This window comes from Eptatretus burgeri, chromosome 7 (genome assembly GCF_056783735.1).
Source record: "Eptatretus burgeri isolate ZD-2024b chromosome 7, Ebu_testis_v1, whole genome shotgun sequence".
In the NCBI taxonomy this organism is placed as follows: Eukaryota; Metazoa; Chordata; class Myxini; order Myxiniformes; family Myxinidae; genus Eptatretus; species Eptatretus burgeri.
Genome location: NC_140967.1, coordinates 54148517 through 54173737, shown reverse-complemented (window position 1 = coordinate 54173737; position 25221 = coordinate 54148517). Strand labels below are relative to the sequence as shown.

The 25221-nt window shown below is 40.0% G+C and overlaps 1 protein-coding gene and 1 long non-coding RNA gene across 7 annotated transcripts in view; one reads left to right on the top strand and one right to left on the bottom strand.

Moving 5' to 3' along the window:
- The window catches only part of LOC147023282 (uncharacterized), a 157181-nt gene that overhangs the window by 344 nt on the left and 131616 nt on the right, over positions 1 to 25221 (top strand). The window contains exon 2 of the long non-coding RNA XR_015060123.1: positions 91 to 231. This is a non-coding gene — a long non-coding RNA (uncharacterized LOC147023282). The remainder of the gene's footprint in view (positions 1 to 90; positions 232 to 25221) is intronic.
- LOC147023283 (myosin light chain kinase 3-like) overlaps positions 1 to 25221 on the bottom strand; it is a 193249-nt gene that overhangs the window by 45236 nt on the left and 122792 nt on the right. For 5 of the 6 annotated variants that reach the window (XM_085888522.1, XM_085888520.1, XM_085888521.1 and 2 more), the window contains 3 exons: positions 20051 to 20525; positions 7757 to 7893; positions 7052 to 7157 (listed from right to left, as the gene is read on the bottom strand). In XM_085888522.1, the coding sequence (XP_085744648.1) occupies positions 7052 to 7157; positions 7757 to 7893; positions 20051 to 20525 (718 nt within the window). The remainder of the gene's footprint in view (positions 1 to 7051; positions 7158 to 7756; positions 7894 to 20050; positions 20526 to 25221) is intronic. The other variant, XM_085888518.1, reaches the window with a different exon arrangement.

Genomic DNA, 25221 nt, shown 5'->3' with positions numbered 1-25221 from the left:
TCATTGTTTTGTATTTTGTAGCCACTGAAAACATTTTTAAATTCTCTCTTGAACTCGTTCTAATCCCCTAATTTATTTTGCCATCCTAAGTACCGAGATGTCCCCATGGAGAACCGAGCCACGTTATCGCCGTGGAAGCTCGAGATCGAAGCTTGAAGAGCACTCACCAAGTGTGTTAAGCACTGATGCAAGCACTCCAATGAAACTGTTGAAGAAACTTTTCAAAAACAGGTAAGCACACACTCCTGCAGAAAGTCCATTTACAAATCCAAATGTACCCATTTATACCACATCCATGTGTGTTGTCTACGTACCTCTTCGTGCTTACAGCAAACTGACCTTTCGATCGGGACATGAACTGCATGCATAATACTGCTGGTGTTGGCTTAATGGTTAGGGTAGCTGGTATTGGTTTTATGGTTAGGGTAGTGCCTGGTATTGAATTAATGGTTCGGGTGGTGGGCTTCGGATCCCAAGATCCTGAGTTCAAATCCCCCTTTTCTGTTGAATTAATACCAGGTGGGGTTGACTCTGCCTGTCATCCTTCCGAGGTCGGCAAAATGAGTACCAGCTTGCTGATATCCTGTGTTGGAGTGACGACCCTTCCAGGATTGTGTCCAATAGCCAAGGAAACTGCTTAGGCAGCACCAACACTCTGCACAGAGCATGGTCCCAATGGATGGATGGTAATACTGCTGCCGACTGTCGGATGCTCATCAAGTGGCTTTAGCACTCAAGCAAGAACTGTAACGAAACGGTTGATAAGGAATGGCTGGCTTGGCAAGCGATAGCAAGCTGATTGGTAATGGGATATTCCCGCCAAACCAAAACATCACGAATTTCAGAATATTTTCTGATTTCACTCCAGATTTTGAGCGTTATTTATACCACATGATTCGATCCTCAAAACAAATATTTCGATTCTGTACTTCAATTTGTCCGTGAGAGGAGATCATGGAAAATCGCATCATATGATGCATAAAACCGTTCCAGGCTCCTAATTTGAAAACTATAGCATTTACAAAAGCGATGTACACAGCGATTCGTAGATATGAAGATCTGGCAGTGAAGATCTGGCAGTGAAAAAAAAAATTGAGTGCTTTATCTTTAAGAATACACTGCAGCTTGTTCCAAATCAAGGTATTGTTGAATAAACTAAAAAAAAATGATGAATTCAGACCCCTGTGAGGGAGAGCGAGGTGACGAAGGATAACGCCTTGATAATGGATAATTAAATAAGGCCGTTAATTATCTTCAAAAGGGGTGTTTTAATAAACCCAAACACCCAATTTTCATTCATGTACTTCCTTGAAGTTCTCTTAGTATGCATGCAAAGTTTCAGGCCGCCACGTTTTATGGTTTTGGAGTTATGGAGGAGACATGACACACACTGACATTTATTAGTTTACCATTTTTATTACCATTTTATAAATGGAAATAGGCTCATGCTGTCTATATGGCTGTCCCACCCTGAAACATTGATATGATCCTCAGAGAGAAATATTGATCAAGTAAAAGTTTTTTTCAAATTCATCCAAACCTCTGGGAAATTTATAAATTTTTTTCAATCAGACAAAAAATTTAATGTGGACGGTGCGTAGGCAGTAGACCGCTGCCTCGATCATTCCATTTTTCTTTTCATGTTAAGAAATATGTAACCATCCATTTTAAGCTCTTTCAACCAGCAGAAGAATAAAAAGCTTTATTTTTATGTCATGGTATTTTTATCGCGGGCTTCTGCGAGTATTTCTAAAAATTGCTTTTTGAGAAAGCAGACATTTTCAAAATATGTCTTACTTACAGTTTATTTGTGAAAATGCCTTCACTAATGTATACTTCAACATACAAGCAAGCACGCTTGTTTTATGCCTGTCAACATGTAAAACACAAGGATACAAGTGCAAACAAGAAAAGGAGCAATCAGAGATTGCGGACCCTCACCACGACTTATTTTGAGTGATGTATTTTTTTTTAATAGGTTTTGTGGTAAATCCAATATGGCTACCAAACCATGTGACCTATGATATCATGTGTGAACCTTTTGTTCCTCATGGGCAGGCAGTCATATGTGTAAAGTTTCGCCTCGATCTGTTGAGCCACTTCAGAGAAGAAGATTTTTGAAGGTTAAAAAAAAAAATATATATATATATATATATATATATATATATATATATATATATATATATATATATATATATATATATATGGCTGCCGAATTACATGACCGATGATGTCATTAATATTTTTTCTGTGGACCATTTTATCCATAGATGACCCTCAAAATTTTTCATACTGATCAGATGTAGTGTTCTACTTATGCAATTATGACATGGTAATGGAGGCACCTATGACGTCATAAAAACATCGCTTTTATTCCCCATGATGAGTTCTTGCTATGTGCCAAGTTTCAACTGTTTTCCTTTAGTGTTTAAATAACCTGAACACAAAGTAATAAACGTTGACACCATGGGTGCAGAGGGTAAAGCGGGATTCCACTGAGTCTAATAAGGCCCCACACATTTCTTTACGATGCAGGATTCACAAGTTATGGACCAAGGAACAGGCTGTGTTCCACCTATTTATTATGTACACAGTTAACCATTTTTCCTATGGCAATCATTGATATCAATTGAATTGCTGCTCCTGTACCCTCAAACACATGCAGGCACAGCCAACTGAGCCTTAAGCAAAAAAAAAAAAAATTCTAAAAGTTCTCAGATTCAAATAATTAAATAATTATGGCTGCCAGACCTTATGGCTGATCGAGTTGAAATTTAAATAACACATTCCCCATGTCTAATAGCTCATCACTGTGAAGTTTGCCTTTGACTGATAAAGTGGTTCCAGAGAAAACATTCCTTAATATTTTACTTCAATCCAATAAGGCTACTAAACCATGTGACCGATGACGTTGAAATTTAAAATGTACATTCCCCCTATCTGCTAGATCGTAATTGTGGAGTTTCACCTTGATTGATCTGGAAGTTCCAGAATAAACATTATTTAATATTTTTCCTTCAATCCAATATGGCTGCCAAACCATGTGACCTACACCCTTGTGCAAATTAATTGACTCAAACGTTAAAAACAATGAGAATTTGAATCAAAATGATCATCTATTCGTATAATCTCTTCATCTTTTGTCACATTTTAATCGGAAGTATGTCCGCCTTTATTGTTTATCACTTCTTGAACTCGCTTTGGCACAGAATCTATCAAGTTTTCTTCCAAACTTTCCTTTACGCTTTGGTGACAGAGAAACAGTTGTGACGCCTTGGTTGATAATCCGTGAGACAGAGCACTAACTGACACCTACAATCATTGCTATCTCTCTCTGTGACCTCTCAGAGTGCTTGAATAGCGTAAAAAAATCTTCGTCCACTTCCGATGAGTGATGTCCATCTCTCATGAGCGGTGTGTTGAATGCCGAGTGAAACAATGGGGCTGACGTAAGGATCCCTATTGCATCATCCACCCAGTGGTATTGCATTACCCACCCAAAGTTCGCGCATGTGCAGTACAGCTAGATTCAAACTCCTCCTGAAAAAGCTCCAACAAATGCCAACGACCTAAAGATAATAATAAACATGAATTTCATTGTAAAAATGGGTATATTATGAAAGGATAATACAAAATGTTCGAAAAACGTGAAAAAAACATAAGTGAGTCAATTAATTTGCACAAGGGTGTACATCAAAAAGAGTAGGGAATTTTTTGTTTGTCATGGATAGGCGGTCATACCTATAAAGTTTCGCCTCCATCTGTTCAGCCGTTTCAGAGAAGAAAGTTTTTTTTAATTTCATTTAATTTTCAATCCAATTTGGCTGATGAACCACATGACCTATGATATCATAAATTTATATTCTGCCTCTAATGGGTAGAAGATCACGCTTGTTAAGTTTCATGTTTATCGGATAAGGTGCATTTTTCATTCCAAGATGGCCACCAAACCACGTGACTTGTGGTCATAATTTTTACCCTATATGTAGCAATGGCGTTAGATGATAGTTGAAAAGTTTCGCTTCGAGAGGATAAGTGGTTCCAGAGAAAAATTATTGAATATTTTTATTCAATCCAATATGGCTGCCAAACCATGTGACCTAGCAAGTATTCATTAGCAAACTTATATTATCTAGCCTTGGAGAATAAGTGTGTGAAGGTTCCCCTCGATCTGACGAGCCATTCTGGAGAAGAACATTTTTAGAGGTTTTAAGGGAAATTCAATATGCCACCAAACCATTTGACCTATCAATTACAAATTAACAAACTTGTACAACCATGTCTTGGGGAATATGTGTGTCAAGTTTCACCTCAATCTGTCCAGCCATTCTGGTGAAGAAGCTATTAAAAAAAAATTAAAACAATATGGCAGCCAAACCACGTGACCCATGACATCATAATATTTTTTCTTACGCGAGTTGTGTACATGACGTTCAAAACTTTCTAATTTTTTTTGGATGCAGCATTCTACGTGTCGAATTTTCACTGGGATACCACTTCACCGATGATGTTACAACAAAATCACATTTCTTCCCCATGGGGAGTTCTTGCCATGTGCCAAGTTTCAATTTTTTCCATTGTGCGGTTTCAGAGATGCAGAGGTCAAACTTTTTTCGGGTTTTCAAAGACGGCACCCGTACCACGTGACCTATGACGTCATAATTATAAATTACATATTCTACGAAAAAAGATACATAATACAGTGAAAATTCGTGTCGATTGGATTAACAGTTACCGAGAAAATGGATTTCAAAGCAAAAAAACCCGAAAATTGCCAGCGGAATAAGAAAAATAATAAATATACAGAAGACAAACAATGGGTTGCCCAGCCTTGTAGACTTGCTCATAAGAATAAACAGCAGAAAATCAATAGGTTACGCAGCCTGAAAGGCTTGGTACCCTAATAATAATAATAAAAAACGTCATGGGTAAGGGTCAGGTATCCAATCAAAGCGGGACGTCTTGGTACCCGGTCATCCCTGCTGGCAGTTATAAAGTAGCAGTTCTAATTATGTGTCTTATTAATTCGGTAACATAACAGTACACAAGTACCACACAAAATACACCACACAAAACAAGTCCTGGCAGGGTCTGCAATCTCTGATTACTCTTTTTCTTGTTTCTTATGGTACAGGGAATAGATACATGGAACAGCAATCAAAATAAAGACCAATTACTGCATCGTAGTCCCAAGAAGAAAGCCAGACATAACAATGCACGCGCGCGCGCGCACACACACACACACACACACACACACACACACACACACACACACACACACACACACACACACACACACACACACACACACACACACACACACACACACACACACACACACACATACATACAAACACATATATACAAGCCGGTAGGCAGACATGGGTAGTCGCCTACCCAATAGAACATGACGCGATGGGGGAATGACCTGAGGATTAAGCACAAGAAAATTCATGATTCTAGCTTCAAGGGTTAATGCTGCAGATTGTTTTTTCGTTAAAATACCCCCACATTTAGAGGTTTTTCGGCCGTTGCTAGGCAACGGAGGGGTCCATAGCAACGGTTCTTTCTCACACATAACTAGGACATACCATGAATGTACCATACCAGTTTCATTTATATCTGACTCATACTCTCTGAGATATAACGAACTTCGTTTTTTTTATTGTTTTCAACCAGGGTTCATTCAAAGTCTATCTTCTCCGAGAGTTTTCATAGGATCCGGCTGGAAATTTTTGACAATATGGCTGAATGTACTGCCCACAGTCGCTCGTGGCCCGATTTTTGATTTTCGAAAAAATAATTTTTTTTATGATTTTTCAAAAATTTCAAAGTCCCGTTGCTAGGCAACGGTTCTCATTTGCACACAACTAGGTCATGGTATAAACCTACCACCCAAGTTTCATCGAAATCACCATTGTATTAACGGAGCACTGGACCGAACAGAGGGACAGACAGATAGACAGACAAACATATTGACGGAAAAACTGATAAGGGTAGGACAAATTTCAAAAAAAAATTTCGACTGGATCGACTACCCAACACACAAACACGGATATATTATGTACTGGTAAGTACTTACAAAAGCTATTTTATTTGAAGTTATATCCTTAACTTGTAAGCAATTGACTGATTTCCCAACTGCCCGGATCATCAGCTGGGCACCGTTTTCATCGAAGTTTCAATCCTTTCAGCCCAGAACCTCTCCAAACGTCGGATTCACAAACCCAGTCACCAGTCCACATCAGTAGATTACACAACATCAATGGACCCACAACCTCAAAGTTGTGTCCAGAGAGGAATGGTAGGAACTTAAACACATTTATAATGGTGGCAGGACCTCGGATTTCTGCGATCACGCTCTTCGATACGTGACCTATCGTTTCACACAGAAACCAAACACTTATGCTATCTAACTCCCGTTAGCCACTATGGCAAAAATATATTATTTCCACAGAAGTAGGGGAGATGTTAAAAAATAAAATCTATCATTGGGAAAGAAAAACTTGGGTAGAAGGGGATAAAAAAGGGATCAGTAGTTGGGAGGTATTAGAGTGAGGGAATGGTGGAAAGGGTGGGGGTGGGGTGCAAGATTTATGGAGCATAGGGAGGAAAGGGGAAGAATCACAATTCTGCCATTTTTTTGGTATAATTGTACAGATTATTTAAATCAGCTGATAAATGGACATAACCCCACCCAGTGCAATGATAAAACTTGAAAAGAAGTTTCTGCAGTAGTATTAAGAAACTGATGACCAAGTAAACAACATGGAAAAAATGTATTTAACCCTCCAAACTTTATTTATGAAAATCAATATAAAATTGCTCATTGATATAAAAGTCAATTAAAAAAATAATTGATAGAAGTAGCACACAGGTTTGTGTCCTTTTATGTGTAATCCATTGAGTGATCTCTACCTTGTGGTGAGTAAAGTGTTCCAATTCAATGCCTTGTGTTACTTCATCGATTGTGTTACAATGTTTTGTGTTTGATGCAATGGTGTGTGTAGTGTTTCAATAAGGAATTTCAAAAAGTACAGGTCCAGCTCACCCTCCCAGAACTTTCTCCTTCCCAATGCTGTAGAAGTTAGAGATGTTGGAAGTATTGATGGTGACGAGGCGGTGGGTAAAAGGTGCAGGGGGTGTGGGACTGTCATCTAAAGAATAAGTCCACAAAAATCATCACACTAAAGCACGGATACAGATCAACACTAATGTTTCTGTGGCATCGAAGAATTCGCAATTGCAAAGCACATCAATACTTGGAGCATAAAACAACAATGCTAGTCAGGAATTTTACAAACATCAATTCTACTTTCTGAATCAAAGTACACAGAAAATGCATATTTTCAAATTTATCCAAACATCGTAGAACATCAGTAATTCGAATTCTCTCATTTAAAGTCATCATAAATCACAGGATGTTAGTTTTAAGGAGTAATCTACATGTTATGTACATGAAGTGAGTTTCGAAGGAGAAGGAAAAGACAAGAGAAAGGAAGTTGGGACTAAGCAATGAGTGAATTGGGAGGGAAGAAAAAAGGGATGTGTGAGATTTACATGGAGGGTAAAATTTTGCCATTTATGTGTACGGAATGCATAAACAGTTCCGAAGTGGACACACAAACAACCCTGCAGTCTAGAGATAAGATTGTTTGTTTTGAGAGCAAAGGAAAAAAAAAGAGCAAATTAACCTCAATTTTCAAAAATGTGACACCAGTGAAACAACATGTCATTTTTTATAGGTTATACTCACCAATCACTGGTGGCTTTTCCACTTGCTTTAAAACAGAAGAATTAGAGTTAGAATCCTCTTCAGATATACAGTCTTCCTTTGCCTTCACTCCCATGATGGCATTTTCAGTCGAGATAGACTGAGGCCTGTTGTCAGGACTGGTGACAATCACATTCGATTCATCAAATCATTTCCAAAATTGGTACACAGCATAGAATGCAGTGAGTTATATGCGATTATTTTCACTACATCTGGCTAACTAGATCAATTAGGTTGGCATTTTTCTCCAATGAAAAAGCAGAAGAACCTTGACAAAGCCCCAAATATCTGCTTCTCTTTACTCGGTAATGATTAATTGATGAATGTGGTCAAGATGCTACTTTGCCTTTAGAATCACTCATGATGCCACAGTGATTTTAGTAAGGGCACTGTGTAAATACATTTATTAACTAGATGGTATTCACAGAATATTTATCACGCACAGTCTTAAGAAGGACTTGATGTGAGCCAACTCTTCTGGCGGCAAATTTGTAATTGCTTCTATCTACACTTTTGATGTAAATGTGTGCAAATTATACTTTGAAAAGTCTGCGATAGAGTTCACTCATAAAACTTTACAAGTAGTTTGTATTCTCATTCTCCAGTGTTTTCAGAACTACCAAGGCTGATAAAGACGCCAGAATAGATTGCTAAAGAATGAATTGGGGGATTGATAAAACGCCATATTGTACTTCTTCTTTGCTATTTTTCACCTGGTGAGCACAATAAAGGCTGAAGAGATTACAATGTTTCCAATTTCGAATGCGAGTTAGTGGCATTGTATCTGGGCATGAGGCTATGTTCAATTCACGATGTAAGTTCTGAGGGGGTGGGTGTCATCCAAGTAATTTGTGTTATATCAAATGATCATGCAACATGTGGTAAAGTTTAACATTTCCTCCGTTGAACGGTTTTCGATGTATGCTATTAACACCAGACCCATTATGTCTACTTTATTCAATTGAATTCAGAACGGGATTAAAAAAGATTCAATTCGAATGAAATGGAAGACCAAATGAAATAGGAACTGCACCGTTGTCGTCAGAAGGAACCCAAACAAGCAAAAAGCAAAGCTGAAGTCATGAGTAGGCACCTGGATAGGATTCGGGTTTCAAATGCTACTCCTCTACCCTCAGCCCCATCTAGGTGCAGCAAAGCGAGCCTGATTCAAAAAAAAAAGAATCAAAAGGAATCCAGATTCAAACAAAAAATAAAAATTCTAGCTGCCAGACCATGCGTCCGATCAGGTTGAAATTTAAATCAAATAATCTCCATCACTATGAGATCATAATTTGGAAGTTCCACTTTGATTGATGCAGCAGTTCAAGAGAAATAATTTCTTTTTAAAGATTTTCGTTCAATCTGATATAGCTACCAGACCTTGTGACCTATTAATTATTTGTTAACACCCTCGTATCCCCAAGGCTAGCTGAACATGTGGGTGAGGTTTCCCCTCAATCTCTGAAGCCGTTCTGAAGAATAATATTTTTAAAGGTTTATTCTTCAAAAAAATCATAGCTGCCAGACGATGTGACCTTTGATGTTAAATTTTACACCTTATATTCCCCAAGGCTTGTAGATCATGTGAGCTGAGTTTTGGATTGACCTGGTTAGCCGTTCTGGAGATTTTAAAAGTTTTTTTTTATTTTTAATTCAAAATGGCTGCCTAATCACATGACCTATGACATCATAAATTTAATTGGTTGGGAATCACATCTGCCTCTAATTACACTGAACAACAAATTTCAAAAAAAATTTTTTACTGGAGATGTGTAAAGTGATTAAGACTAATTTGGGTACGCTGATTTCAAAAATCATAACCGTTTTGCTGTATCACGTCAGGATTTTCAGGAACAGAAATATTCCCATTGCCTAGAAGTCAGGATTTCAATGAAATTTACATGTCTTTAACATGTCTATTTCGTACAATTGTTGTTAACTTGTGTTATATTTCTTTCTTTCAGATAAAGATGAGTAGGCGTTCCTGTACCAATCATCCTGACAACTTCTGTTATGTCTGGTCGGTATACCAAAAAATATCAACAGCGAAGTATATCTACAGCAGTGAAAATGAAGGCCGCCTACTTTCACTACTTCGGGTGTAAGGTGGGGGACCAAGAACAGAGCTGGGCACCACACATCTGCTGCACAAGCTGTCACACAACCTTGACTCAGTGGTTGGTGGGCAAGCGCGCGAGCATGCCATTTGCGGTGCCCATGATATGGCGTGAGCCGCAGAATCATCATGATGATTGTTATTTCTGCTGCACAAGCATCGCCGGCTTCAACAAGAAGAATAAAGGTCACATCAAGTACGCTGACTGCGTCTCTGCTCGTAAACCTGTGCCTCATGATGACGAGAACCCCGTTCCAACACCTCCAGCTGATCAGAACATAGCTGTAAGCAGTGGTGAAGAGGATGGTGATGATGAACCTTTGAACCCGACACTCAAGAATCACACCTTCTGAACCAGGGAGACTTAAATGATCTTGTAAGAGATCTCTCGCTGTCAAAGGCGAAGGCAGAGCTGCTTGGATCAAGGCTGCAGCAGTGGAATCTACTTGAACCTAACACTAAGATATCCTTGTTCAGAGCACGTCACAGAGACATGGCTGAGTTATTTGAGATGGAAGACACGATGACATTCTGCAGTGACATCAACGGTCTGTTGAAAGAACTTGGGTGTGATCACGATCCTGCAGACTGGCGCCTCTTCATCGACTCGGGGAAGAACAGCTTGAAGGCTGTTTTGCTCCACAATGGCAACGAGAAACCATCAGTCCCACTGGCTCACGCGTTCGGCATGACAGAGACCTATGAGACTATGCGGCAGCTGCTTGATTCCATCAAGTACAATGACTTCAACTGGCACATCTGCAAGGAGACTTGAAAGTGGTGGCGCTGTTGTTAGGGCTGCAGTCAGGCTACACGAAATACATGTGCTTCCTTTGTCTCTGGGATAGCAGAGACGACAAGAATCACTGGACGAAGAAAGATTGGGAAGAGCGAAAAGAGCATGTACCTGGTCGACACAACGTGAAGCATGTCGGCCTTGTCGACCCAGCCAAGGTTTTCCTTCCACCACTCCACATAAAGCTCGGCTTGATGAAAAGTTTTGTACGGGCAATGGATCTGAATGGGCGTGGGTTTTTATACCTCAAGGAAAAGTTTGGCAACACCTTGTCGGAGGCCAAGATCAAGGCTGGTGTCTTTGTTGGAGCGCAAATCCGACAGATTATGAAGGACGAAACTTTTCCGACAACTCTAAACCCCAAAGAGCTGGCAGCGTGGAGGAGCTTCAAAGCTGTGACGGACAACTTCTTGGGGGAACGAGCGCGCGGACAACTATGAAGAAATAGTGCAGCAGCTGTTGGAGTCCTTCAGGAAACTTGGCTCCAGGATGTCCCTGAAAATCCATTTCCTACACCAGCACCTGAACTTCTTCCCTGACAACTTGGGAGCAGTCTCGGACGAGCACGGCGAGCGATTCCACCAAGAGATTTCACTCATGGAGACGCGTTACCAAGGGCGGCACAACCCGAACATGATGGGCGATTTCTGCTGGTTCCTGCATCGTGAAACTGACACAGAGCAGCACAAACGCAAAGCCAAATGCCTAAAGCATTTTTAATTACATTCTAGTGGAGTTTTTCTGTAATTTCTATAATTTTGAAGCATTCATGATGAAATAAATGAATAAATGAATTTTTGTAAATTTCATTGAAATTCTGACTTCTAGGCAATGGGAATATTTCTGTTCCTGAAAATCCTGACGTGATACAGCAAAACGGTTATGATTTTTGAAATCAGCGTACCCAAATTAGTCTAAATCACTTTACACATCTCCAGTAAAAAAATTTTGTTGTTCAGTGTTAGTTGGGGATCACATTTGTGAAGTTTTATGTTAATCAGATCAGGTGTGTTTTTCTATCTAAGATGGCTGACAAATCATGAGACCTATGATGTCATCATTTTACACGATATGCTGCAATGTTGTGAGATGATATTTTTTGAAGTTTAACCTCGATTGATGGTCCGGCAGATATGGGAATGGATTGTGCCTTTGATTATAAAAGCATGAGCTTTGTCACACTGTTAGAGCATGCCCTAAGGAAGATATTTAGCTGTAGGGCCATCGCAGAATTGTCCTGTGGCCAAAATGGAGGCCACCGGTTATTATTTTACCAGTAGCTCAGGTTCCAGACTACCTAGGATATTGATTCTGGTGGCTAATCGTACATTTTCAAGGATGAGGAATGCAGTGGTCCTATTTACAACATGCTATAACTACTTTAACAACTACCTAACTACATATATCTAGCTTTCAGGGAAATAAGTAATATTAAAATTATAAATGCATTTAATATTGGTGGAGTTATACATGTACATGTTTTGAAACTGTGACATATTCATGAGAGTACAATGCAGTCTTCGCAATGTTTCCTTTATAATATTTGGTAGTTTATTTATATGAGCACACAGTTCATGAGATTATGCTGTATCTTGCAAATCAATAGTGCATGTCCCATTGTTGTTTGACATGTTAGTGGTGAGGGCAAGTCTACGACAGTCCTTCCATTATTAACCAGGTAAGGCCTTCCATGGTAATATTACAGGCTTTCAATGAAATGTAATGATAGTTTCGAGAACACAGTCCACCACAGTGGCAAAGGGCAGTGCACTGAAGTGCTGCCTTGACACATTTGCACTGTCCTCTGCACCCCTTTTTGCATCCACAGCGTATGAGTTCTCGACAGGCCTGGGTCGCTTCTGGCAGTGTGGTCCAGTGAACTTCCCATCCACCTGTGTCCTTCTTCTTCCACCCCCAGTCACCTGGGGATGAGAGTTCCGGGACTGCAACCATCATCTGTCCCTAGTAGTGACCCGCTTGGTAGGCAGCCCTCTTTGTGTGCTAAATCAGTGCTGCTTGTGTTGGAGGGAGTCCTTCAATGTCTCTACCTGTCTGGGTGAACAGCTGATTGCGTGCCTGATTGCCTGATTCTAGGCTGCTAGTGCGGTCATAGAGCAATACCACGAATTGCTCCAGAGACTCCATCCAGTTGTCTATGGTGTCTGGAGTGGCAGCCAAGGCACAGAAGGCTCCAGTGACGTCATCAAATGATAGATGTTCAAAGCTCTGGCTAGATGAACTGAATCATTATCAGCATTGTGCTCACATGCTTTCCCTAATGCAGCACCAACATCCTCATTGTACACGAGCACCACATCATGACCTTGCTTGTGAGCGTCCATGTCTGGGAAGTAACCCAGTATTCTGTTCTTGAGTTTAGTGGAGTGTACACGCCCGTCATGTGTGTCCCCAGTTGTTCCAGCCTGGTACTGTACAGATTCATGAAGTCTGTTAGCTTGACCACTGGTGCACCATATTGTCCATGCGCACTTCCTCAATATAGGTGACAAGTCCAGCGAATGCAATTCCATGGTTAACAGTGTCTACATTAGATTATTGTGCCTTTGTGTCCCTCGCTTTATTGTACAGAGAGGCAAGATACTGAGCATGGTACTTAGCCTCTTGGGCAATGAGATCTCCAACACTGAGTTTGGATAGGAGATGTTTGTCCTGTAGTTTGAGGGCACACTGCCTCACACGAATGTCAAGTTCGAATGTTGATGCATTACGCAAAGCATCTCTTGCTGCAGATTTGCCACAGAAGAAGCATGTCTCTGTTGAATGAGTTTCACGTTCAATGCTCTGACGGGTGAACTTGTGGGTTTCTGGGTCATCATCGTGGTGTGTTTTCCTCTTTTCAGCCCTCTGAAGTTTTGTTTTGTTATACGGCAGTCTGCAGGAGTCATGCCATTTGGCTTTGTGAACCCGGAATGCTGCCTCGATGCCCTGAGCCTCATCCAGTTGTGACAGTTTTAGTGTTCTTGGCAGGCAACTGATCTTGTCGAATGCTACAAGATGCTCAGCTATGGTCCTGTATCCTGCCCCATCTGTGCATGTGCTGAATTATATGGACATGTCAGCATCTCATCTGTGTCTTCCTCACACAGAACACATTTGTTCCAGTCTGTGGTCAGGCACTGTTTACCTGATGAGCTAGGCTCATCAGCGTCCACCACCTTGTATAGTTTGGCCATTGTCCCTATGCACGATGCTACTATATAACAGTATCTACTAGTTATAGTATGAGCACAGTATATACTAGTTATACCACCACCACTCTACCATAAGCTGAAATCTCCAGGAAAATATGTTGGCTGCTTTCACAGTCACATTCCAGGTCAAATGAAAGCATACAGATATACATGCAGATTTGGCATTGTTACTAGGTGTACACAAATACACAAAAGCTGTACTAACAACGTAGATTATCATTGTTACGTTATTATGATGTTCTGTGTGAATATAAAGCAAAATATATGAATACACATAAACATAATTATGAGGTCAGCACACAACTCATGGGCTGATTCTGAAATTCCGGAAAATGTGCATAACTCCGCTAATATTTGATGATCTTACTATTATTTAATTCCCTGAATGCTAGATATATGTAGTTTGGTAGTTGCTAGCATGTTATAAATCGTACCACTGCATTCCTCATCCTTGAAAATGTACGACTAGCCACCAGAATCAATATCCTAGCTGGTCTAGAACCTGAGAAACTGGTAAAATAACAACTGGTGGTGGCCATTTTGGAAAATGGCCGCCATTTTGGCCACAGGACAATTCTGCAATGACCCTATCGCTAAATATCTTCCTTAGGGCATGATCTAACAGTGTGCCAAAGTTCATGCTTGTATCATCAAAGGCACAATTCCCCCAAATATTTCACTTATCTGCTGGACTATGATGAAGCAGTTCAAGAGAGAGGATTTTTTTTAACATTTTCCTTCAATTCAATATGGCTGCCAAACCATGTGACCTATCAATTATTTGTGAACACCCTAGTATCCCCATCCCCAATGAACTGGTATCTCCAAGGCTTGTGGAACGTGTGTGAAGTTTCTTCTCAATCTATCCAGCCGTTCTGGAGAAGATTTTGAAACGTTTTGGTTAAATCCAATATGGCTGTCACAACATGTGACCTATGGCCTCATAGTGGGAACATTTTGTTCCTCATGGATAGGCAGTCATACCTCTTAAGTTTTGCCTCGATCTACTCAGTCATTTTGAAGAATATTTTGAAGGTTTTTTTGGAAGAAAAAACCAACCAAGAACTGCTGAACCACATGACCGAACATGTCATCAATTTTTTCCTGTTGACCAATTTATCCCTAGATGACCCTCAAAAATGTTAATACTGATTGGATGTGGAATTCTACGTATGCAATGACGTCATAACAAAGGCACATATGACATCATATAAAATCACACTTATTCCCCATGGGGAGTACTTGACAGGTGCCAAGTTTAATTATTTTTTTCCATGGAGTGGTTTTGGACATGCAGAGGTCCAAAGTTTTTCCTTTTTTCCAACATGGCTGCACCGCTACCTAACCGATGACATCATAATTATCATTAAAACATTCCAGATGAGTCGTCACACCAATGGTGAAAATCTAATGTAAATTTGACAAGCGGTTGCAGAGAAAATGAATTTAAAAGGGAAAAACAAAATTCAGACACGTACGCATGTGACCGATTCCTTTACCCCACTTTTCTCTTCACGCACGGGATAACTAGAACGGCACTCGGTAGAATGCATTCCTCCGCGAGACTGAACAGTTTACGTTTTGTATACCACTGATAGGCCGGATGTGGATCCGGACCTACAAAATATAATCGGTTTGTTTTCGTCACCCACCAAACTCATCCACCAAGTTTCATCCAAATCTATCCACAACTTTTTGAGATATCGTGCTACATATCGTTTTTGGCACTACCTCTCAATGATAAAGAATTGCATAAAATTCTCGAATCCAGATCCGTATCTGGATCTTCACCAAAATAGAATCATTTCATCCTCGCATATCAAACTTGTCCACCAAATTTCGTCTAAATCCATCCACAACCTTTTGAGATATCCTATTCACAGACAAACAAACAGACAGACAACCAAACAAACAAACAAACAAACAGGAGTGAAAACATAACCTCCGTCCACCTTTTCTGGCAGAGGTAACGAGCTTAGTATGGTCACGAATAAATGATTTGCAGTGAGTCATCCTGATGAACTCAGAACGAGGGTGAAATCTGGATCGGTGACTCTGCTTTCATTTACTTGGTATCATAAGGGTATAAATCTCAGTCTTCAAAGACCTGAGGATGATGAGGATACCATCCGAGCTTGAAGGTGATGTATCAACATAACTTTTGAGCATGATGTCAGTGTCATGCCACATCTCTTCAGTACGGCCCATTCTACTGAAAATGTTTGTCTATGGACATTGCATGGCTGTGTGATTGATTTTATACACCTGTCAGCAATGGCTGTGGCTGAAATAGCCAATTCCACAAATTAGAAGGGGTATCCACATACTTTTGGCTCTGCAGTGTGTATATATATATATATATATATATATATATATATATATATATATATATATATATATATATATATATATATATATATATATATATATATATATATATATATATATATATATATATATATATATATATATATATATATATATATATATATATATATATATATATATATATATATATATATATATATATATATGTGTGTATATATATATATATATATATATATATATATATATGTATATACACAGAATTGACACCTCCCACACTCCTCGAGCCAAAGAAGCTGCACAAAGCAACCCAAGAAGGCCTACACAAGGCAAGCACTTTGCTGTTTCAAACCCTCCCCCGAGTTCCTCCACAGCTTTAAAGACGTTCACACATAGTAAACACATGAGACTCCCAATGCAACACATCCCCACAGCTGCCAGACCGGTTTCATCGCCTCTTGGCAAATCATCAGCGATAGCGCAGATGCACTGGTCTGATAGCTGAGACCTGCTGTCTGCCACTCCGCCCACTTGCTCTCGACTCTGCCCACCCACTCGCCACTGGTTCCACCCAAAGTCCCTTCTTCACGCCTGACGGTCGCGCCCCATCTCTGGATAGCCAAGCAAGAGAGGATGCGCCATCTGTCAAGGAGGGATCGTCCAGCGGAGCATCCCCCCAAAACGTTCTGGGTGGCACGGTCAGTCAATCATGCAAGGTATTATGAGACCATTAGCCTCATCTCATCTCCTTTTTTCTTTTTGCTCATTATCTCTCTTCATCGGGTTTTGTGTGTGTGGGTGTGTCTATGTCATGGCGCCTGTCCTCGCTTAAGTTAAGATTGCAGAACAATTATATCAGGATAACTCTGCTCTGTGTCTGCTTTTGTAAGTTGCTTGTTTTATTGTCACACCTCATATTTCTTGTTATCTCTACTTACACACAGCAATAAACTATAATCACTGTGCCACATATTTTTCCTCGCGTGCCTGTAATAAATCATTTTGTAGAAATGTTCCCAGCTCGTTGTTGTCGTTTCTTTCATTGATCCAGCGTAGTCCGTATCCTAGCCTAGCTGGGACTTTATTCCCAATGATCCGTTCCTTTTAGCTGGTACAATCCGTTCCCGCAGCAATATATGTATATGTATATATATATATATATATATATATATATATATATATATATATATATATATATGTGTGTATATATATATATATATATATATATATATATATATATATATATATGTGTATATATATATATATATATATATATATATATATATATATATATATATATATATATATATGTGTATATATACATACATACATATATATTGTTACGGTTCTCGGAACCGTATGCATACAATATGCAGGTGTCCCAAGTCAGTTATTCCATTAGTATACGTGGAGATAGAATCCTTCCTTGCAGAATGTGTAGTGGGAAACACGGGGTGTGTTGCGATGGGCTTTTAGTTAGGTTAATGAATCATTTTCTCCCCTTTTATTTTATTTCCCCTTTTATTTGAACCACGGTTCCTTCATCTCGCTTTCCCCGCACCCTCGCCTCGCTTACCACAGCATGATGAGCGCCTACCCAGAGACTCGTTTTCCGAGTCAGAATCCTGACGTTCGCTGTGGCAGTTCCATCTCGGCTTCCACCTTCCCAAACCCAGACACGTGGTGTGGGCGGGCCTTGCCGGCCTCTGGCGAGACCCCACCCAGGAAGGCGGACCGCATGAAGGCCGGTCAAATCAGGATGAACGATGATGTCGGCTTCGCCATGGCTCCATCCCCTAGCTCCATGATCTATAAAATACGAAGCGATCCTCAGAGTTGAGTGGTATGGGATGAAAAGGAGTTCGTTGGAGTGGGAGAAGGATTGGAAGGTTGCAGTTGTTATTGACGGGGTTGTTGTGAAGGTGTTCCGCTGCACGGTTCTGACCACGTCCCGCCTCGACGGCCCGACTGCTGGTCCACGCACACGCGACCTCGACCGGGTCTTTTGCCTGGTCCTGTCGACTGCCCCATTTCTCGCCTCGGACTCCGTTCTCTCCACTCTAGCTCCTTGGCGGACAAGATCTCCACACGTGCGGCTGTGGATCAACTACACAACCTTTGTCGGGTGCCGCACCACGGAGCATCCCTTTCCCCAAAATGCTCAGGTACCCTAAACTGTGACCTCAACTCCCTCCCACCCTGGCTGCAGAAGACCTTTTTCTTTTCATTGGGTTTATTTTGTCTGAGTGTGTGGTGCCTGTCCATTAAATAAGCCTGTTTAAGACCTTTATTGTTGTAATTGTTGCTTGTATTAGTCTCGTGTTAAGTCTGCTCTGTCTGCTTTTATAAGTTGCTTGCATAATTGTCACACCACACCTCACTCATCTTTCCCCCGCGGAACACAACCAATAAACCTTTTTTCCTGTGCCACATGCTTTTCCCCACTTCAGTGTAAATAAATAATTGTAGAAATGTTCCCAGCTCGTCTTTGTCTTTTCCTCTATTGGTCCAGCATGGTTCGGATCTGAGTTTAGCCAGGTCTTTATTCCCAATAATCCGTTCCTTCTAGCCGGTACGTCCTTGGCAGTTTCACTCAGCTGCATCCGATCCGGAAAAGTAGTTGGTAGTTGGTACTCTACCTTAGTCGGTAGAGTGATCCGGTTCGGGCAAGGCGTACCGAGGGCGTGGTTCCCCGGTCATTGAAACCGCGTGGTTAATTAGGTAACTTGATTCTATACAGGAGGACCCTATGCCACGCGATTGAGGTATTGGCGTCCACGGTCAGTTAAGCGACCCACCGCGTCACGGAATTATCCGTGAGCAACGGCCTACAATTCTGGGGAGTCTGGTGGGAATCGACGTAAATTCCCCCACCTAGTGGTCGTTCTCGCCACCGGACCCCGGCCCGCAACAATATATACATATATACACACATATATATATATATATATATATATATATATATATATATATATATATATATATATATATATATATATATATATAGTTGTGGTTCTCCAAAACCGTATGCCTCTAAGGCAATGGCATCCACATACAGTGATCCCCAGGCAGTTATTTCATTCGTCTTCGTGTAGTTACTCTTCCCCTCATGTCTCGTGGGTTAACGGGACGAAGTGCGTTGCGTGGGTCTCGTAGTTCGGTCTCATAATAATTTTTGATTCATCCTCTGATCCCGACTCAAACTCTGTCTTTTTTGTCATTATACATAACAAGCATGAAAGCACACACATCATTCAACAGGCAATTGTTTAAAAGCACACTGTGATGTCTCCCGTGATTCGGATCATCCACATCCCCACTGCAGACTCAACAACCTGCCCCAGGATTTGCACGCCATTTTTTTCGTTCAAATCTGCGCACCAATTTCCAACTCGCTCACCAAATCTCACCAATTTGACCAAAATCGCCTCCCACACATGGGGGGGGGGGGGAAATATATATATATATATTTTTTTTTTCAAGCAGGGTACATTTAGACATTGCAACATTAACATATATACATATGTGCAACCTGTGGCTGCTGGTTGCATCATCTTCTGGGGAATAGCTATACCACTGATGCAGTGCCCTCTATTATGTGTACACTGGTACTCATTTCAATGACCTCAGAAGGATGACAGGCTGAGTCAACCCCACCTGGTGTTAATTCAATGTACAAACAGGCCTCAATCTCAGGACCCTAAGATCTTAAGCCAGCCACCTCAACCATTAAGCCAACATCAGGTTTTATCATTTCACCTATGAAGACACATGTAAAATATCTGGCCAGAGGAGCTTAAATTGGCCTTCAACAGAGAATGTCTTACCATTTGCTGAGACTGTGGCTGGATTGTGTTTCTGTGTCCTCTCGTGATCCAGATGCGGAGTCTTTCATGTCAACCTCATTTTCCACATCATTGTCCAGTTTTTTGTTGTTCTCATCCTCATTTACTTCTTTGTGTTTTTCCTCTTGTATGCTTTTTTCTTCTTCTTGTTCCTCCTCTTCTTCACCATCTACGGCTTCCTCCTCCACTTCTACTCCTTCTTCCAGATCTTCAACTTGTTCTTTGTCCTCAACCTGAATGTCCACATTTCGATCCTTACATTCTCTCGCATCCATGTCATTGAGTGCCTCCTCCTCAAGCAGCACACTTTTTGATGGTTTTGCTTCTGACCTGTAGTCAGCCTCACCACACATAGCCTCAGTTTCAGCTGTAGTCCCTTTCACACTCGTTGAGATCTCTTCAACACACTGCATGCTCATTCCTCCATTGGAAATCTCATTCTTCTTTTCTGATTGATCTGTAAATGCAACAATGCAAATGGGCATCTCTATAAACATAGGTTTTGCATCTCAGAAATTATTGTTCTACTTTTTATTGGCCATAATTGTGTTTAAAAGAGGTCAATGCTTGTTACCAAATATCCTCCACATTTAAAGGTCATTCAGCAGTCATGTTGTCAGTTTTATTTTATTTTATTTTATTTTAGGTACTATCAAACAAAAGGAGCCTTATATTTTTAAGAGAAACTTGTTTTACACACTCGATAAAATAGGTATTTTGAAAGATCAACCTCCTATTATCAACATTGAAGGGAGGCATGGGGAGAGGTAGGATGGAAGGAATCACAAGTAATACCAAGAAAGAGCAGATATTGCAGACCCTCAGCAGGACTTGTTTTGTGTGGTTTATTTTGTGTGGAAAATAAATGTAAGGACATACTCAATGAAAGGTCATTGATTGTAAATGAAAGGTCGAAATGGTCTTGTTGTAAATGTGTGCAGGTCAAAGGTCGGAAGGTCCAAAGCAATGGTTCTCAACCTGGGGGTCGCGAGATTGTTTTCGGGGGTCGTGGGAAGGTTGTCAAAACAAATAAACAAATAAATTCATAAATATTTTTTGTAAATGATTTTTCAATTAAATCTCCCATACCAATGTTATAATGTACTCATTATTAAACAGATTTGAGCAGCAAGTGAAATGTGTGTGACAGAGAGAGCACAAAGCACAGTACAGTGGCGGGTGCTGAAAGTCAATGTTAGCGCAAGCTAACTACTGTAAGGTGGCTTAATATGGATCGGTGGCTTGTCAAAAAACGTCTGCCAGCTCAAGATGCGGACCAAGACGATACATGTGAAGGTGGGCCAACTGTTACAAGTTCAACTGAAAAACGTAAGGCAGATTTGGCCTCCAACAAGCGTCGGAAATATCAGACTGACTTTCTGCAGTACGGATTCACATGCCTAGCCAAAAACGAAGTGGAATATCCACAGTGTGTTCTGTGTTCAGAAGTGCTTGCTCACGAAAGCTTGAAACCAGTGAAATTGAAGAGACATTTACAAACCAAACACCCATCCTACATTGACAAACCATTAGATTTTTTTCGTTGTAAGGAGGGAGAACTACAGAGCCAAAAGACGACTGTACGTGAGCACTCTACAATCCCTGCCAAAGCCCTGTTGGCTTCATATGAAGTGGCATACCTGGTTGCTCAATCCAAAAAGCCACATACTATTGCAGAGAGCCTGATCCACCCAGCAGCGATTGCAATGACCAGAGCTATGCATGGTGAAAAAATAGCTAGCACACTTGAGACTATTCCACTGTCTAATGACACAATGGCGAGGCGCATTGGTGAAATGGCCAACGACATTAAAGAGCAGCTCATTGACCGAGTGAAGAAAAGTGGAAGATTTTTCCCTCCAAATTGACGAAACAACGGATGTTTCCAGTGATGCATAGTTACTTGTTTTTGCAGTGTCCAGCTTAAAACCAAGAATACAGCTGCTTTGTTCAAGGAAACAGGCCCAGCCATCCCACTAAAATGAGTAAGTGAATACTATCTGATAATAAAAGCCTGTGCCTTTACAGATGTAACTGTTAAAAAAAAAGAATTGTGTATTATTGTGTTCAATTATCGTGAGTCAGTATTATCTGAATTATTGTGTTCAATTATTGTGAGTCAGTATTATCTGAATTATTGTGGTCAATCTGAAAACAAATGAAACTGAAAACCCATTGAGAATCGTTGTTATAAAGGGGAAAATGCAAAATGAGATGAATGATAATAGGCGACAAGCCTACAACAGGCATAACTGTTATAAGAACTGTGAATGAACTGAGAATAATAAGCCTGTAGGGACACTGAAAGGTATTTGCACTGTGCTTAAAGCTGTTTTGCAGACCCAGCTATATGAGAATGAATGGTAATAGCCTATTGCCATCAGCTTGTAAAGCAGTCCTGTTGCCTCCTTCACAATGAGTTGTGCTGTCGGATCTTGAATAAAATTTAAAACTGTACTTAAAGCCAAATTGATTTAGTTTTTGTTTTGTTGTTTTGTTTTTTGTATATTTTTGGTCAGTAATGCAAGGTTTGTGTACGTCTGGTAGCTGTCATGTGTGATAGTAACCTCTGTCTGCAGCAGAGGGTCGCTCAATGTTCAATGCTCAATGTCTGTGTCCCATGCATAAATAGGCTACATACCGCTCTTTGCAATTACAGAAGCCTTTTTTATGAATGTGGCTGGCTGTTTTTACTGTGTTAAACATCAGAGTGTAAATAATTAATTTGTGATGCCAGTTTAGTTTAGTTTAGTTCTGTTTAGTTTTAACAGCTGGTAGTACCTAGGCATTGACCAATGTGCTCCAGGCACTGTGGATTTTTTATGCGCTCCGTGATGTCATTGCAGTGTGTTTCAAGTGTGAGTTGGGAGGGGGGGTCGCAAACCCAAACTTAAATTTTTTGGGGGGTAGCGGCTCCAAAAGGTGGAGAACTACTGGTCTAAAGGATGAGAGATGGAAAACTCGAAAGGTCTGAAAAGTTCTAAATAGGTAGAAATGGTCAAAATGATCTTAAAATGTTTGAAAAGGGTACAAAGGTCAAAGGGGTATACTGGGTATTAGAAGGTCTGAAAGGTGTGAAGGTCTAAAGGTCCAAAGGGTATAAATTCGTCAAAAGATCTTTGGGGTTATCAAAGGTCCAAGAGAATCTAAAGGGTCTTGGAGGTATCAGGGTTCTAAAGGGTGCAACAGTCTATAGGATCTTAGGGGTATAAGGGGTCTACATGGTCTTAAGAGTTCTAGAGAGTCTCAGGGTCTTTGGGTTTGAAAGAGTCTTCAGGTTTTTAAGGGTCTTAAATGGTCTTGGGGTTGTCAAAAGGTCTTTGGGTTCAAAAGGTTCTGGGAGTTTTAGGAGTTAGGAACCAAAAGGTTCTTAAAGGGTCTTCAGAATCTTTAGAGTTTTAGGGTTGTTGGAAATGGTAGAAAGGGTCTTAGGGTTCCAATGTAATTTATACATATACTTACATTCTGTGCAGACAAACAGACAAACACACAGACAGGCAAACAAACAAACAAACAAACAAACAAGAAAAAGAATTTGTGCAGAGCACGATACTTGCAAAATCCACCTCTCTAAAATTTGCCATGGATAAGTCACATTGTCCATTTCATTTAGATTAAAACTGACAACCTTATTCGAAGCTCAGGTCAATCGAATGAAAATTGATTATTTTTCAGATTGAAATCAATGATTTTATAACTTTGACCTTGAGTTGACCTTTTGACTTCAAAAATAGATGGTTTCCAAATTCAGTGAGCACTATGCAATTGCTGCTTAATTTTCAGGTTAATCGGATGAAACTTGATGATTTCTCAAATTAAATTTAATGATTTTAGAAGTTTGACCTTGAGTTGACATTTGACCTTTAACCTCAAAAATAGTTGCTTTCCCAATTCATTGATGGACAATGCAAATCCTGTTCAACTCTCAAGTTAATAGGATGTAAATTGACGATTTTTCATTTGAAAATTGATGATTTCAGAAGTTTGACCTTGAGTTGACCTTTGACCTTTTGATCTCAAAAATAGTTGGTTTCCAAATTCAGTGACGCAACATGCAAATCCTGGTCAAATTTCAAGTCAATCGGATGAAAAATAACAATTTTAGAAATTTGACCTCAAGATGACCTTTGACCTTTGACCTCAAAAATCAGTAGGCTTCTCAGTTGAGATTACCTCTGCCAAGTGGTGAAGTTTTGTGAAGATCAGTTTTAAAATGTGACCTGTAGGCGATTGACAGACAAACAAACAAAGAATAACAAAATAGACTGAAAAATATTCTTGAAAAATCTTTGATTTTGCATGCAACAGGAAAGATGTCACGCATACCACAATACTTGCAAAATCCATGAAAGAAATTTGACCTTTAAAAAATAATTGGTGGTTGAATTCAATGACAAAATACACAAATCCTCTGCAAAGTTCAAGTCAAATGGATGAAAATTTACAATCTTAGAAATGACTGTCGACTTTTTGGCCTATGTTGACCTCAAAAATACTTGTTTTGTTGAATTCAGTGACCTGATATGCAAATCCTCTTCAAATTACAAGTCAGTGGGATGAAAATTGAGGATTTTAGAAATTCCACCTAAGTTGTTGACATTTGGCATATGTTGACCTTTTGGTCCATGTTGACCTCAAAAATAATTGGCTGGTTGAATTCAGTGACCTGAAATATAAATCCTGAAAAATCTCACCGAAGTTGACTTTTGGCCTATGTTGACCTTTTGGCCTTTGTTGACCTTAAAACATATTGGTGGTTGAATTCAGTGACATGACATGCAAATCCTCTTCAAATTTCAAGTCAATGGGATGAAAATTGAGGATTTTAGAAATTTGACAAATTTGAGCTTTGGCCTATGTTTACCTTTTGACCTTTTGACCTGAAAAACAACAGACTTCTTGCTTATGTCAAACTACCATGTGGTGAAGTTACGTGAAGATCGGTATAAAATTGTGATGTGTAGGCATTTGACAAACAAGCAGCCAAATAGACAGACAGACAGAATAATAACATTACTGACCAATATACTTGAAAAAAATCTTGAATTTTCACAAGTAACAAACTAACAAACACCCCAAATGTAAACCCTCTCCTCTGGCAAGGGTAACTAGAATGGTACTCAGTGGAGCGCATACCTTCGCCAGGCTGAACA